The sequence below is a fragment of the Bradysia coprophila genome, unplaced genomic scaffold (genome assembly GCF_014529535.1).
Source record: "Bradysia coprophila strain Holo2 unplaced genomic scaffold, BU_Bcop_v1 contig_151, whole genome shotgun sequence".
NCBI lineage: Eukaryota > Metazoa > Arthropoda > Insecta > Diptera > Sciaridae > Bradysia > Bradysia coprophila.
Window position 1 is genome coordinate 1,943,708 of NW_023503423.1, and position 15,086 is coordinate 1,958,793.

At 38.5% G+C, this 15,086-nt stretch overlaps 3 protein-coding genes across 4 annotated transcripts; 1 reads left to right on the forward strand and 2 right to left on the reverse strand.

The window, feature by feature from the left end:
- Nucleotides 1–1,069: 1,069 nt before the first annotated feature.
- On the reverse strand, nucleotides 1,070–2,143 carry LOC119074369. Of its 2 annotated transcripts, XM_037180475.1 has the most exons (3): nucleotides 2,018–2,143; nucleotides 1,159–1,773; nucleotides 1,070–1,089 (listed from the first exon to the last, which is right to left on the reverse strand). In XM_037180475.1, exons 2-3 carry the CDS (start codon nucleotides 1,631–1,633, stop codon nucleotides 1,085–1,087), a joined length of 480 nt encoding a protein of 159 aa, XP_037036370.1. In that variant the 5' UTR covers nucleotides 1,634–1,773; nucleotides 2,018–2,143; the 3' UTR covers nucleotides 1,070–1,084. The 2 variants fall into 2 exon arrangements, with proteins under 2 accessions (XP_037036370.1, XP_037036369.1); XM_037180474.1 differs by lacking the exon at nucleotides 1,070–1,089 and having other exon boundaries at nucleotides 1,106–1,773.
- A 201-nt stretch (nucleotides 2,144–2,344) lies between these two features.
- LOC119074368 (glutamate receptor ionotropic, kainate 3-like) lies at nucleotides 2,345–9,632 on the forward strand. Its single transcript, XM_037180473.1, has 15 exons — nucleotides 2,345–2,484; nucleotides 3,571–3,743; nucleotides 3,915–4,137; nucleotides 4,198–4,391; nucleotides 5,380–5,641; nucleotides 5,715–5,887; nucleotides 5,951–6,169; nucleotides 6,238–6,444; nucleotides 6,776–6,860; nucleotides 6,919–7,195; nucleotides 7,260–7,476; nucleotides 7,659–7,881; nucleotides 7,950–8,065; nucleotides 8,177–8,326; nucleotides 8,609–9,632. The coding sequence occupies exons 1-15, from the start codon at nucleotides 2,421–2,423 to the stop codon at nucleotides 8,744–8,746; spliced, it is 2,721 nt and encodes a 906-aa protein (XP_037036368.1). The 5' UTR covers nucleotides 2,345–2,420; the 3' UTR covers nucleotides 8,747–9,632.
- A 1,921-nt stretch (nucleotides 9,633–11,553) lies between these two features.
- On the reverse strand, nucleotides 11,554–12,315 carry LOC119074370. The gene is made up of 2 exons (XM_037180476.1): nucleotides 12,059–12,315; nucleotides 11,554–11,989 (listed from the first exon to the last, which is right to left on the reverse strand). The coding sequence occupies exons 1-2, from the start codon at nucleotides 12,110–12,112 to the stop codon at nucleotides 11,582–11,584; spliced, it is 462 nt and encodes a 153-aa protein (XP_037036371.1). The 5' UTR covers nucleotides 12,113–12,315; the 3' UTR covers nucleotides 11,554–11,581.
- Between the last annotated feature and the right edge of the window lie 2,771 nt (nucleotides 12,316–15,086).

The following is a 15,086-nucleotide window of genomic DNA, read 5'->3' on the forward strand; positions in this document are numbered from 1 at the left end:
AATTTCATTCGTTTACTCTCTCAAAGTCTTGCACTAAGTCTTTCATGCGTTGTAGGGCGGAGAACATAGAACAAGCTATGAATAGTTAAACCGACAAAAGAATACTGAGAGTTTGTTAAATTATAGATAGAAGCGAACGTGATCCGTGAGTTCTAGGATTGGAAATAGGGTGGAGCATTCAGGAATAGTGGAATCAAAGGAACTTACCTCTGTTTGAACAGCTCTTCAGCTTTCCAAAGGTTCCTATATTTCGATTTGGCCAGAGAAATTGGAGTCCAGTCCCAGAAAAACGTTCTTCCACAAAATATGCCGGCAATGAAACAGTGTTTCACACGAATCAAACCAGATAAGAAAAATTTTGCATTTTACCGAAGATATTCATAGTCTTTAGTTTTACACTCAACCGGTTACTTTACCGGTATTACCGGCTCGTGACACCCACAAAAAAACTTTAGTTCCACTCGTTCCACAACTTTGATCCCTCTATTAAATACTATTGTCAAATTTTCGATGAGTTCCCCAGCGCGCGCGGATTGACGTGAGAACTCCGACTAATATAAGAGAGGCCAAACAGCAATCGAGGACAATAAACTTGTAAATCAGAGTGAGTTTCTAGCTCATCATCCCGAAGAGCAACAACTGACAACAAATTTTTAGTTTTTAAGAGATATTCTTGTAAGAGTTGCATTCCTCGGTCAATTGTCGAACTCTTCGTTTTTCAGAGTCTTACCGTTTTGTGCGGGTTATCTTCTGGAGAAGATATTGGGCTGGTTAGTACAATTCCATCACTCCATGTGAATCACCATCTTCCCAATTCACAATTCTCCGCTTCTTTGCCAACAACTCACTGGGATCTATACAACAACCATATTATACACATAGAAAGATGAACAATTTATGGTTTGGTTGTTGGTTCGATGGCATATTACCTTATCTCACAACGTAGCGTAATGGTGCTAATAAAACGCCATGAAATCTCGTTGCCTATTCAATTCCATATATATTGGTGTAAATAACAAAAAATATAACAAATTTCATTCTTATAAAAACAAAAAAAAAATAAAGAAAAGTCCGAACACGGATATCACACTGAAAAATGTTTAAAAAAAAATCGTTAAAGAAGTCGCACGGCGATGCATTGTTATTATAGTTTCTCACCGTCACGGTTAAGATTCTGGTACGGGACAAATTGAACGACGCGATTTTCGTCCATTTCCAGCATCTCGACACCATCCGGCATCGTTGATGGCAGTTTTGCTTTGCGAAATGGTACTTCAAATTCACCCACGACATCATTCCATTCATTGTCGAACTCATCCTCGTCCATCTGAACGTATTGATGCTCAAGACCGCATATTTCAAGGATGTACTGCTCGTCGTCTGCCACATTGTCGATTCTGTTTCGATTGAATTGGTCGTCTTCATTGTTATCCAAATCCAAATCCACATTGTGCGGAGCCAAGCAACAAACAGCGGTTTCAGTGTAATCCAATTCCATTTCGTCCAAACAACGACCAGCGTCCGGACTTTTTCCACTTAATTCAATTTCGGCATTGACTGTCACTTTTTTCTTTGCTTTACCTTCCAGCATCTTCTTATTTCGTTGAATATTAATTTTCTTTCTCGGTGGCATCTTTCACACGTTTACACTTTTCGTCAGAATGGATTTGTTGTGACGTTTTTTTTCTTCCTTTGTTTATAGTGACGTTCAATCCAATTCGATGCATATATATTATACCGATGTGTACCGTTGCAACGTTATAGCGTACAGATCTGGTAAGAGAGAGAGTGAGTGATCGGTAAAAAATTGATTGGATGTGCGAGTTGCTGGTACGGACTGTCTACACATTTTAACGGATCCCTGATAATTAATTAAATAATCAGAATAATTTCGCATTTTTTTCATTAAAAAAAACTTTGATAAACGCAGATCTGTATTTGTGATGTAAAATTGTGATTACTGACGGGAAACCTCTTCAAATAAATCAACAAACACTTCAAATGCACATTTACTCACATTTAAGATATATTTTGGTAATTCTGTATCGTACACCCTGTAGCCCGTATTCGAAAGTTATTTTTAAAAAATAAATCACAAATAAATTAATTAAATTAAAGAAATAGACCGACTTTAATGCAGCTGTTTACAATTCGCAATGTGGACAATAACAAAACATTTCAAATGAATGGCACGAATTCACTCCCAAAGAGAATCTCTAAATTTACATTATTATATTCGCATGTGCATCATGAGCTGCATTATAAGATCGGTATTATATAAACGAAGTGCAGCGATCCTAAAAACTCTGCTCATTTTCTTTCACCTCAGTCAGTTTCAATCTAATCGATCAAGATTTTGTCATGTTTTACACGGTGGTGGTATTTCAATTTTCCAATTAATAAAAGGATTTTCACCGAAAATGTTGAGAATTTGTTCATTTTTTGCATTTGTATCGGTATCGCTAGCGGTCGAGCTTAAAATTGGTATTTTATTTAAGGATCAGATTGTGTTGCAATGACTTTAGTGAAATGAAAATATTTTTTTTCGGAACCATTTTCATCATTTGACTTTTTCTTGTTCTTTTTTCTCTCTCTCTCTCCCTCTCTGCCTCTTCCGTTAAATATTTGTGCTGTGTTCGTGATTATTAATGTGTAGTTTGTATACAAGAACATGTGCGAATGATCGTTGTGTTGACGGTTTTTTTCAACAACCCGGTGAATGACCTCGAATTTTTATGGTGGCCTCAGATTCGTCCGTTTTGCCTCCATGTACGTGGGCAGTTGTCATTTCAAACAGCATACTAGCTCTATTGTATGAACTGACAACTGTCATGTACACAGAGGCAAAACGGAATGACTGTGAATTCAGACTTAACAATCATTTTTCGCCTCTTGTGAACATTCTAAGTGTTTCCATAAAAGTCAGAATAGGCTCCACTTGACAGCATCAATTGCTTTATAATTTGATCGATTGAATGTTTATTGACTCCACTGAGAGAGACATTTCTATTTTTTTAAGAGGCTAGTTCAGAGTTCTTGAAAAATGTCTGAGAAATGGCTTTTGTTTCAGAAATGTTTTCAAAATGGAATCAATTTGCCGAAACTTTCATGAATTTTACCAAAAAAACTTCTTAAAATAGAACCTAAAGCACAAATCGGATGATTCGCGACATGCGGCGCTACATATCCCTTTGCCATTTCCTAAAATTACTATTGTCCTAACCTGGGTGTCGATTCTAGTGAATTTAATAATTCATAACTTGACAGTTGTCACCTTAATAGTTACGAATCGTATGGACCACTCTTATAGCATTAAGGTGACTACTGTCAAGTTACAAGTCATAGATTTCCAGGGCGACGATTCTCGTATTTCGTAACACTAAGAAATCGTAATTTGACAGTTGCGTGTAAAAAATGCCAAAAGAACTGTCAAGTTACGAATTCTTAAAGACACAAATGCACTGAGAATCGGCGACCTGATCTTTATCAGGGGCCAAGGTTGACAAAACATCGTATACCCAAAATTTCAGTTTCAAACCACTTCGTTCACACAAATTTTGACCTTTCTAGGAGGCATATTTGATACGAATGTTCAAAAATCACAATCAATTTTCCAATGTGCCGCTCAAGTGGTGAACAGTGGAAAATTAGCTGAATCGAATATAAAATTGAGCCCGCGATCGTTTGAAATATCATACGGAAATGAGTTTGCTGCGTCGAAACATGTTTGCAAATTGTTGAAGGTACGTTTCTAAACCAAATTTTAGTTAATTTGCCGAATGTTTAACACTGTCGAGGAGCAGTTCATTGATCCATACAAAAATGCTGACTTTAAAATCACATGTAGCAACAAGTTACACGCACAATGAATTTCCATGCACTGCACGGTAGCACAAATTTTAAATATTTTCCAGACGGGAATCTCCGCTATTTTCGGACCATCAACACCGTCCTCATCAGCACACAGCATGAACATTTGTGACGTCAAAGAAATACCGTACATCGATGTTAAATTCGATGCCGACACCAGCCCGCCCGTAATCAATATGCATCCACATCCGGATGCTGTTGCGCAAATTTTTGTCGATATGATCAAAGCGTGGAACTGGGAAGGATTTACGATCGTTTATGAGTCAGGTATAAAATGGGGAGAAAATGTCAAACACTTTCAGTCCAAGCAATTGATTTTTCTCCCAGCTTCCTGGCTTCCTAAAGTGGCTGAACTCTTAAACTTGTACGATCCAAAAGCCCATGCCATCACCGTCAGGCGAATTAATGTCGGACTAGGCGACCAAAATTACAGGCCTGTGCTTCGACGTGTTAAATTGTCTGGCGAAACGAACATTGTGTTGGACTGTTCAATTGAAACATTGCCGGAATTGTTGAAACAGGTGAAATAGTGGTATGTGTAGCCATAGCTCTTGGCATAGATTTCGTCAGTTGGTGACGGTTTTGTCTGTTCGATGCACAGATGTAACGAATGAATGAATTCTTTGTTCTATCCAGTCATAGTGATCATTGAAATCGTGAAGGTACTCTACCTAAACCTGTCCACACATGGCATATTTTGAGAAGTTTATGTACTTCCTTAACTCGTCAGAAATTACCCAAAATAGACACGCCCTTTCAAACAGGTTGTCCTATATCACAACTGGCTGAGTATATGACATTTGTGAAACTTAACGAAATTTTGCAAAATTTTGTAAAACTTACCGAAATTTTGGGAAATTAAACGAAATTTCGTTAAGTTTATGACATTTGTGAAACTTGACGATACTTTGAAAAATTTATAAAATTTAACGAAATTTTAAGAAAATTAACGAATTTCATAAATTTCGCAATTTTCTCCCATTGATGTTGACCAACATTTTCGTAAGACAAACCGTTCTAGTTCCTAGTCCCAGAAATTACCCAAAATAGGCACGCCCTTCCAAACAGGTTGTCCTATACACCAACTGGCTGAGTATATGACTTTTGTGAAACTTAACGAAGTTTTGCAAAATCTGCAACATTTAACGAAATTTCGTTAAGTTTATGACATTTATGAAACTTGACGATACTTTGAAAATTTTAAGAAATTTAACGAATAGGCACGCCCTGAGTATGGCTTTTGTGAAACTTAACGAAGTTTTGCAAAATCTGCAACATTTAACGAAATTTCGTTAACTTTATGACATTTATGAAACTTGACGAACTTGCGAAATTTAACAAAATTTTGGAAAAATTATCGAATTTCATAAATTTCGCGATTTTATCAAATAATACCATCTGATGTTGACCAACAGTTTCATAAAACAAACTGTTCGTGTCAGTATCACAAGAGCTATGGTGCAGGTTAAGCAGTCTTGAAGTCGCCCAAATGATAAAATTGAGTTTTAGGCACAGCAAGTGGGTCTAATGACCGACAACAATCAGTTCATAATAACCACAATGGACATGCACACCATCGATCTGGAACCGTATCAGTACAGCGGTACCAACATTACAGGCATTCGCCTCGTTGATCCGGATAATCCCATGATGGCACACATTACCAATTGTATGGGTGAATCGGAAGAAGCCGAAAACGAAGAAGAATCGGAAAAGGACGATTCAGATGAAGAGATGGAAGAGACAGTTGCCGAAAAAGAATCGGAGAGCTGTAAGATAAAAGTGACTTGTTGTTTGCAGATGATTCCTTGACTAATCGACTTTTGTAATTCGTTCGTTACCAGTGATCACTCCAGAGACACTACGCGTGCAAGAGGCCTTAACTTTCGATGGAGTCTTGCTTCTGGCTGAAGCATTCAAACAACTCAACGCAGGCCAACTGAAACCGAAAAATCTGAACTGCAACAACAACGAGGCATGGGATAACGGCAACAGCATCACGAACTTTATGCGGAACGTAAGTGACTAACATATGCACATTCCACACCGATGGAAATTGTGATTGAGCCAATTCCCACAGACGGTTGTACAGGGATTGACCGGGGACATAAAATTCGATAATCAAGGATACCGAACCGTTTTCGCTGTGGATATCGTCGAGCTCACTTCGGCCGGTATTGCAAAGATAGGGACATGGAATTCCACAGATGGATTGAGTGTTTTGCGAACAAATGATCAAACCGGTGCCATCCAAGCTGCATCATTGGGAAACAAAACATTCATCGTGCTTACGGCGCTGGTATGTGTGTCGAACTGATGTATCGATTGGCAAGTTCAATGCTAAAAGCAACCCGTCATTGGTTTTAGAGCGCACCATATGGAATGCTTAGAGATTCGGCCAGCAAGCTAACCGGCAATGATCGATTCGAAGGATTCGGCATTGACTTGATACATGAGCTTTCGCTGATGTTGGGATTTAAATACGAATTTAAGCTGCAAGAGGACGGGAAATATGGAAACATGGACAACGTCACCAAAGAGTGGAACGGAATGATTAGGGAATTACAAGACGAGGTACGTTGAACCGCAACCCAGATGTACGATCCATTCTATCCCAAAATGGTACCTTTCGAAATTTGTGAAATTTAACGAATTTTTTGGGAAACTTAACGAAACTCTGGGAAATTTGTGAAATTTACGAAATTTTGCGGAAAATGTGAGTTTCGGGAAGACATAAATAGGACACCCGTAAGGATGTGAACAACAATAGCAGGCCCCACCTGTGGTTCTGTTCTTTTAAGTCCTGAACAACTCACCCATTCTTTCATTTCCGTGTACTCCATGCCCAGGGACGAAGATTGATCTGTTTAGCACTCCTCAGAATCACATCACTCATTTTTTCCAGCGCGCTGACTTAGCTATAACAGACTTGACGATCACAGCAGAACGTGAAAGTGGAGCAGATTTTACCATGCCATTTATGAACTTGGGTATAGTTGTAACCATTGTCCGCTCAATGTAAAGTGAAACGAATTGCATACGTTCCAGGCATATCGATCCTCTACAGAAAACCCACAAAAGAGCCGCCGTCCACATTTTCGTTCATGGCTCCATTCTCGCCAGAAGTTTGGCATTACGTGGGCGGTGCATATTTAAGCGTGTCATTTTGCTTGTTCCTGTTGGGACGAATCTCGCCGTCGGAATGGGACAATCCTTATCCGTGCATTGAGGAACCGACGGAGCTGGAAAATCAATTTACCCTGCGAAATTCCTTGTGGTTCACCATCGGTGCGCTACTACAGCAGGGATCGGAAATTGCACCCAAGTAAGATGCAACGACGCGCCGAACAGTTGGATTGGATTTTTTTTTAATGAAATGGTTTTTCCAGAGCTCCATCCACTCGTGCCGTGGCTGCACTTTGGTGGTTTTTTACACTGATTATGGTGTCATCGTACACTGCAAATCTAGCCGCTTTCCTTACCGTACAGTCTTTGACGTCGCTAATTAAAAGCGCTGAAGACTTGAAACAGTGTGGAGATCAGCATTTTCAATGTCCAGTGCAGTTTGGTGCTAAGAATGGTGGGAGCACATATAACTTCTTCAAGGTGAGTTGGAAAGAGAGCCTTGGAAGGGTTAAAATTCTAAGCGACATAATGTCAGAGATTTTATGAAATTTGTGAAACTTAACGAAACTTAACGAAATTTTGATATTGTTGTCAATTTCGGGTCGGCATAATTGGAAGCTAAAAGTAGGCGGGACAGTAACGGCTGCATTATACAATTGCAGGAGGCCGAACATGAAACATACAGAAACATGTTCACCTACATGTCAAATCATCCCGAATTGCTTTCCATTGACAATGATCAGGGCCTACTATGGGCGAAGACAAAAAACTACGCCTTTCTCATGGAGTCGTCGTCAATTGAATACATTGTCGAACGTAACTGCGACGTAACGCAGGTTGGCGGTCTGTTAGACGATAAAGGTTACGGCATTGCTATGAAAAAAGGTTGAGTTCGAACAGACCGATGGGAATGACAGTCTCAGTGCTTCTAAATTTGTGCTTTGGCTCCGTAGGTTCTCCATACAGGAATGCTCTCAGCGAGGGAGTTTTGCGATTGCAGGAGCAAGGAATATTGAATAATTTGAAAATCAAGTGGTGGAAAGAGAAGAAAGGAGGAGGTGCTTGCGCGGTAAGTTGAAATTCATATTGCTGTCTGGCGGGATGAGATGAAATTAACTGTGAAGATTGGGATGGCTGATTCACTAATTAATTTGCGAAAATTTCCTCAAAAACGAAATAGGCCACTGGTGACGATAACGAAGCTCTTCCCTTGGAAATAGCCAACGTCGAAGGAGTCTTCCTTCTGCTTATAATAGGCATAGCGGTTGCGGTTCTGTGCAACTCAATCGAAATGTTGTTAGCTGTGCTATCACGTTCAATGGAACATAAGGTTGGAACCGTTAATAAACGTACCGGTGTTCCATGCAAGCATGTCACAGATTAGTCAATTGTCACTGTGTCGTAGCTCCTACACTATTTTCGTAACCACCACCTTTGCATGTGATACTCCCAGCATGTGCCCAAATTAATGTCATTTTCAGACGCAAACAGGGCCAGACTGGACTGGTAACACTGGGATCGTACGTAAAACTAGTTAATTTATCGAATGCAAAGTAGAAACAAACCCCGAGTAAGGGAGCTGCCAATTAAGTGTTAAATATCGAAATTTCAGGTTCCATTCAAGGAAGAGCTTATAGCAGAATTGAAGTTCATTGTCAAGTGCAGTGGAAATACCAAAGCTGTTCGCCATCGCAAAAGTGCTTCGATAACTTCAAAATCGAATGATTCCAAGCGATCAAGCCGAAGTTAGGTGAATGTAACCGGGCCAACACGACCGCATCGTTTGTGTCTCTTTTTCGGTTAACAGACCCATCTGGTGGTTATTTTCGGAAATTGTAACTTTTTTTTGATTTGTGGTCACGTACCAGTAATTACTCTGAATTGAACGGTAGCATTTAACCCAAGAACATTTCTAATTGAAATTTCCATAGCAATGAGAAGTGAAAAAATTTGATTTTAGTTCAAACGTTCCCGCCAACAGATCTTAAGACTCAGAAGAGTATAAAGATGAGTATACAGTTCGTGAAAAATGCTTGAAAAATTTGTAGTATACAAATACAGCGCTATTGGTAATTATATTTCACCAAAGTTACCAATCGCGCAGGATTTATATACCATTAGAATGTTAACTTTAGACGGTAATGACGGATGTGACTCACCCCTAATTAAAGGTGTTATCGTAAAGCTCCTCAAAAGTTGATGCTTTCGCACTAATTTATTTCACCGGACACGTACACACACATTTAAACTAAAGCGTTTCCGCTAAAACGTAATTTTTAAGATTACCGCCGCCATTTTATTTCTACTGAGTCATCTCTTCTGCATCTCTTCTCACATCACACCAAGCGACAATATTATTGTTTGTTTACATGATTGGCCATAATAAATTTTTCGTCATTTCGGTGGCTTTGACAAATATTTTAAGTCAAACACTTAGTGAACTGTTAAAACCACACCGAAATTATTACATTTTTCACAACCGGCCAACACTAAATTTTTATTTTGATGATTTGACGTTCCGAAAACAATTCTGATCTAATGTTACGATTAACGACTTTAACGACGATTTTCTTCGTTAAACCATATTCGACTAAGTTCAAGGTGGATGTGATTTGGGTGGGAAACGCTATAAATGATGGAATTTGTTTATGTACTGTCCGTTTGACAAGAAGATCGCCACGGTTCAGCAGGGGGTTTTGAACATTGGTTTTTTACACGTTGGCACACGTGCTCTTGTCAGATTCAAGATTCTTTTTACGAAGGTTACGCTGATTATACTTTGTGAAAAAGGCCAATACCTTGCAAATATGTCACATCTTGGACAGAATTTGACACTGCAATATCTGCAACATGAAAAAACTAAATGTTCGAAACCCCCTGAAACCCCGTGCTTCCACCTACGTAATATACACAAACTAGGTGAGCCAATCTTAATTTATATTCATAGATTTTTTTTGTAGAATCTCTTCAATTTGACAATATTTTTAAAAAAGGCCCGAAGTAACTACGTGTTTCTTTTTTTTTTCGTATTTCTTCTGATATTTCGATATTTGACAAAAAATCGCGAAAAAAATCGATTAGTCGCTGCCTTATTCCACACATTTTTCACTGAGCAAATCATATAAATCCACGCCATTAGTCGTATAAATTTATACGTCAGAGAGAGCTTTTTTTCTCCTTTGTTACGATCTGTCAGTTTTTCCATTTTGCGATTTAGTATGGAAATGAAAACTAAAATTGAGATATCTTTGCTGTTTTGAGTGGTTTTTCATATTTTTTTGGCCCAAAATGTTTTGAAATGTGTTTGCCATCGATTGACATTAACAAAATAATAAAATAGAAAAAATATTTTCACACAATCTGTTAATGCCAATCGATTCCAAACACATTTTAAAACATTTTGGTCCAAAAAAAAAATACGAAAAACCAGTTAAAACAGCAAAGATATCTCAATTTTAGTTTTCATTTCCATACTAAATCGCAAAATAGAAAAACTGACAGATCGCAACAAAGGAGAAAAAAGCTCTCTCTGACGTATACATTTATACGACTAATGGCGTGGATTACAGAACCATACCGTTAGATAAAACTCCATAAAAGATGCGTACCTAGCAAAATCTCGCAAATCTAGCAAATCTCTTATTCTTTAAAAAACAACGGAGATATCAACGATTGAATGTCAATTCCCATACGAACGCTTTTTTTGCAGCGCTAAGTACCATACCACTAAACAGGTGGATTTAAGTGGTAAAGGCGAGTACACAGTTCGTGAAAAATAGTCATATGGAAAATGTGTGGAATCCACGCGTTTAGTGGTATGTTTTGTAGCGCTGCATAAAAAAGGGTCGAATCCGGTATTTTGAATTTTTGTATGGGAATTCGCATTCAAACGTTGATATCTCCGTTGTTTTTAAAGAATAAGACCCAGATTTTGCTAGGTCTTTTATGGAGTTTTACCGATCATTTGTGTAAAATGTTGAGTAAAAATGTTCTTCTACTTACTTTTCACAAATGAGTATGCCAGTCGAAACAACTCCATAAAAAATGCAAATCTAGCAAAATCTGGCTCTTATTCTTTAAAAACAATGGAGATACAAACGTTTGAATGTGAATTCCCATACAAAAATTCAAAATATCGGATTCGACGGCTTTTTTATGCAGCACTATAAACCATACCACTAAACGCGTGGATTACAGTCCAAAGTAAACAATTTATATTTAAATGGTATACAAATACTGCGCTATTGGTAACAATGGTGAAATATAATTACCAACTGAGCAGTATGTTTCACGAACTATTACTCATCATTAAAGCCCAAACGCAGTTCACCATTTAGCGTCTCCGGCTAGAAAATGCGGAAAATTCTCTCTCTGCGCATTCGCATTATTAAAACGACTTGCTAAATGGAGTGACTCCGATTCCAGCTTTACGCGATTTGACATTACCTTCTTAAATACTTTGCGTGGCCCATCCGTGTTAACACGCTAACGCCTATATACCATCAACTCAAGTAGACATTTTATGTGGGATCAACGAATAAAATCAAATTTCTTCCATCAAAAACTTATTTTATTTTCGCATTCGTCACGGGAGAACGACCAAATACAATGGCGTGCCGGGAACATCATCACTTTCGTCTTGCGACACCCTTTCGCTATTTCCGTTAATAGTTTCCGTCGTACCGATAGGCTGGTCTAAAATCATCTGATCCAGGAGCGCATCTAACACATCGAGCATCTGATCGTCTTGTTGAACAATCATCTGTTCGGAATCGAGTTCAGGATTCGAATTGAGTATGACGTCAGGATTCGAGTTCAGCCCGGCCATTAAATTGCTGAGTAAATTTCCGCCGGAATTTATGGCAGACACACCGGTTGAAGCTAATCCGTCCATAATAGGCTGTGATAGTGCTGATAATATGGCGTCGATGAAACCACGTAGTTCTGGGTCGACTGGTGGCTCTTCAACGGGAATAGGCACGCATAGTGCACTCTGAAGATTATTTAATTTTTGGGATGTTAAGTTAAGTTGATGTTAGCTTTTCGATCACGAAAGTCTTACCTGTGCGAGCACAATAAAAATACCGAAATATGCAAGCAAACGGTTCATCGTCATTTAGTTTGGTGTGGACTACAGAGCAATGAATGTAACATTAGAGCCGAACATCTTTTATATTAGAACAGCAAGCACAATCAATGTCGAGCTTATTTGAATGATAAAAGGTAAGCCAGGTAGATGACAGTGACGCTGTTGCTCTCCGTATTTGTTTATTTCAAAATTCTATTGGTTCATCAGCACAAAATGTTGTTTAAGAAATGTGTCTGTTTGCACAGACTGTTTATAAATAAAGTATTTCGACAAGCCTGATACAATGTGTCGACGTACTTGATGCTCAGTATAATTACTACACAAAATTCCCATTAATTATGCATCTACATTGAGACAACTTCTAAATTCGAAATGAGAATTCATTGTCAATCCTATCGAAATGTGTAACCCTGAAACACTTTACAATCTGAGGGAATAAATTTGCATCGACGTTTAGAGACCTGAGAGACTACAACCTTTACGGTATAGTGAGGAAAAATGGAACGGAAATAGGACTTACAATAAAGCGGCATACTGGTCGTTTTCCATGCCGGGATACCGGTATTTTCGTTTCGAATTTGTTGCGAATTTTTTTCGGCCTCGTGTTCAAATCTTGTACGGGGAGATGCGGGAATGGAACAAGGAAAGCACAATTTTAGACCAATTATTTTAAATATTTTCGTAATTTATTATATTTCCTTCAACTTCAATTGGAGAGCCTCCAGTGGAGATGAATGTGAAAAATATATTATTATGGACGTGGTGCTGGCCCTTCTACAAAAGGAATGTGTAGCATTCAAAGACGATTATTATACTGGAGTTATATTTGAATGCAGATTTTCACTGCCACAATTAAAACAAGCTGAGTAATTCGCTTCGCTTCAGGCTTTATCCATTTCCACACTTTCCTGACGACGTGTTTCTAACGCGAGCCTTCATTTACAGAAAATCTAAACACTGGAAACACTAAATGCTGGAAATTGGCCAAAATTATACCAAATCACAAGAAGACAAGATCGCGTGGCTTAGACGATTTTAGACCACTTAGCATTTTGCCGTGTTTATCGAAAGTTCTTGAGATACTTTCTAAGGAACAGCTTGTTGATTACTTACAGAGTAATGAACTCATTGACCGATTTCAATCAAGCTACCGGGCGAAACATAGCACAGAGACCGTCATGCTACATTTAACCGATCAAATAAGAAAGGCATTTGAAAGGAAGCACCTTACTATCTTGTTGCTGACTTAATTTTGGCTTTTTATCAACTGCTACGTCGTTCATACAAGATTATTTAACGGGTCGTATGCAATGTGTAACGATCGGTGATCACACTTCATCACCGATATCGATCCGTCAAGGCATCCCGCAAGGCTCTGTCCTTGGGCCCCTCGTTTTTTCGTTATATATAAATGATCTACCACGTTCACTCAAGAATATGTTGCATCATATGTTCGCCGATGATGTGCAGTTGTATTATTCCTGTGCGGAAGCGGAAATTGCTGATTCATTCGTGAGGATCAATGATGATATTGCTGCTGTTTGTTTATGGGCAAAAGAAAATGGTCTATTGCCAAGAAAACTCAGGCTATTGCTTTTACCCACGGATCGCTCAGAGTTACAATTCCTGAAATAATTATTGATGGTGTTACGGTCAGCTACTCTAACAAAGTTCGAAATCTTGGTGCAATTATGGACGTAAACCTCTCGTTTGATGCGCATGTGAGGGATATCAGTGCAAAAGTATTTTCAAGATTGAGGAGTTTGTGGCCGAATCACAACATTTTGTCATGGAGAACGAGAATGATGCTAATTAAATCACTCATCCTTCCTCTGTTTACGTACTGTGGATCGGCATATTCAACTAATCTGAGTGTTAAATCTATTCAAGTGCTCGAGCGGGCATTTGCAGCATGTGTTCGGTTTGTCTTTGGAATTGGAAGGCGTGATAGCACGAGAGAGCACATACACAGGATATTGGGTTGTCCCATAATGGAATTCTTGAAGTATCGATCGATAGTTCTCGTCTTCAAACTACTTGTAGACAAGAAACCAGGCTATTTGCACGACAACTTTCAAATGTCTGGACGGTCCAGTTTGCTGATCATTCCACGTCACACCTCGAGCCAATACAACAAGTCGTTCTTCGTAAACGTGGTGTCGGCGTTCAACATGTTACCTAGTATACCATCAAGCAGAGCAGTTCAATAGCATCCTTCAAGCGGCGTTGCTTTGAACGCCTAGTGGGACATCCGTAGAAACGTTAAGGTGGATGGTCTAGAGGCATTGACCATACCGTTAGTGCATTGTGATTCGAGCACTGTTTGAGCATGCAAGCATTGTTGTTCTTTAGTTTTGTTGAGGAATTCATATGTTGTCTTTTAGTCGTTCCTGCGTACGTACAGTCCGTCGTTTTCGTATTCTTTTTCGCTTGTTAATTTAACTTTCTTTCTTTTACTTTATTCTTTTTATTTTTATCTTTCGATGATTGAGGCTCTTGTCGTTTATTAGTTTGCTTTGTTTAATTTATTTTTTTGTATAAGCTGCTGATTTTGAATTATCTCTGAACATTTGTATAAGGAGTGATCCTTTTTGTTCTGAATTAATAAACCAAATTGAAATTGAAATTGAACTTTCAAATTTTAGGATATTTTCGACATATTAGCCAATTGTTAGCGCTTTTCTGTAAATATTTTTTTCATTTATCTCATACTTTATCCTATTTCTAATAGCTCGTTGAGACCTTTCCAACAAACATCCAATTGTAGAAATTGGACCACTTTTAGGTGAAGCTTATGGAAATTTTGGTGTCGGCGAATCTTGCAAATGTTCTTTTACGACATGATTGTGTGAGATTCACTACTTAGAGGTGAGTCTTGCACACCATGAATTTGTGTGGTGTGCGAGACTACACTACACCGAAATTTTCGCTCAAATGTATCACCTTTTATGCAGCGCTACAGCGCACTTAAAATGGTCAAATTTCATTCTATTTCCTAGAA

Coding starts and splice junctions, on each gene's coding strand:
- LOC119074369 (XM_037180474.1), bottom strand. CDS start 1,633: ATGCCACCGAGAAAGAAAATTAATATTCAACGAAATAAGAAGATGCTG.
- LOC119074368 (XM_037180473.1), top strand. CDS start 2,421: ATGTTGAGAATTTGTTCATTTTTTGCATTTGTATCGGTATCGCTAGCG. Junction 6,445..6,775: donor TTAGGGAATTACAAGACGAG/GTACGTTGAACC, acceptor CATTTTTTCCAG/CGCGCTGACTTAGCTATAAC. Junction 7,882..7,949: donor CGGCATTGCTATGAAAAAAG/GTTGAGTTCGAA, acceptor TTGGCTCCGTAG/GTTCTCCATACAGGAATGCT.
- LOC119074370 (XM_037180476.1), bottom strand. CDS start 12,112: ATGACGATGAACCGTTTGCTTGCATATTTCGGTATTTTTATTGTGCTC. Junction 11,990..12,058: donor TTTTTATTGTGCTCGCACAG/GTAAGACTTTCG, acceptor AATAATCTTCAG/AGTGCACTATGCGTGCCTAT.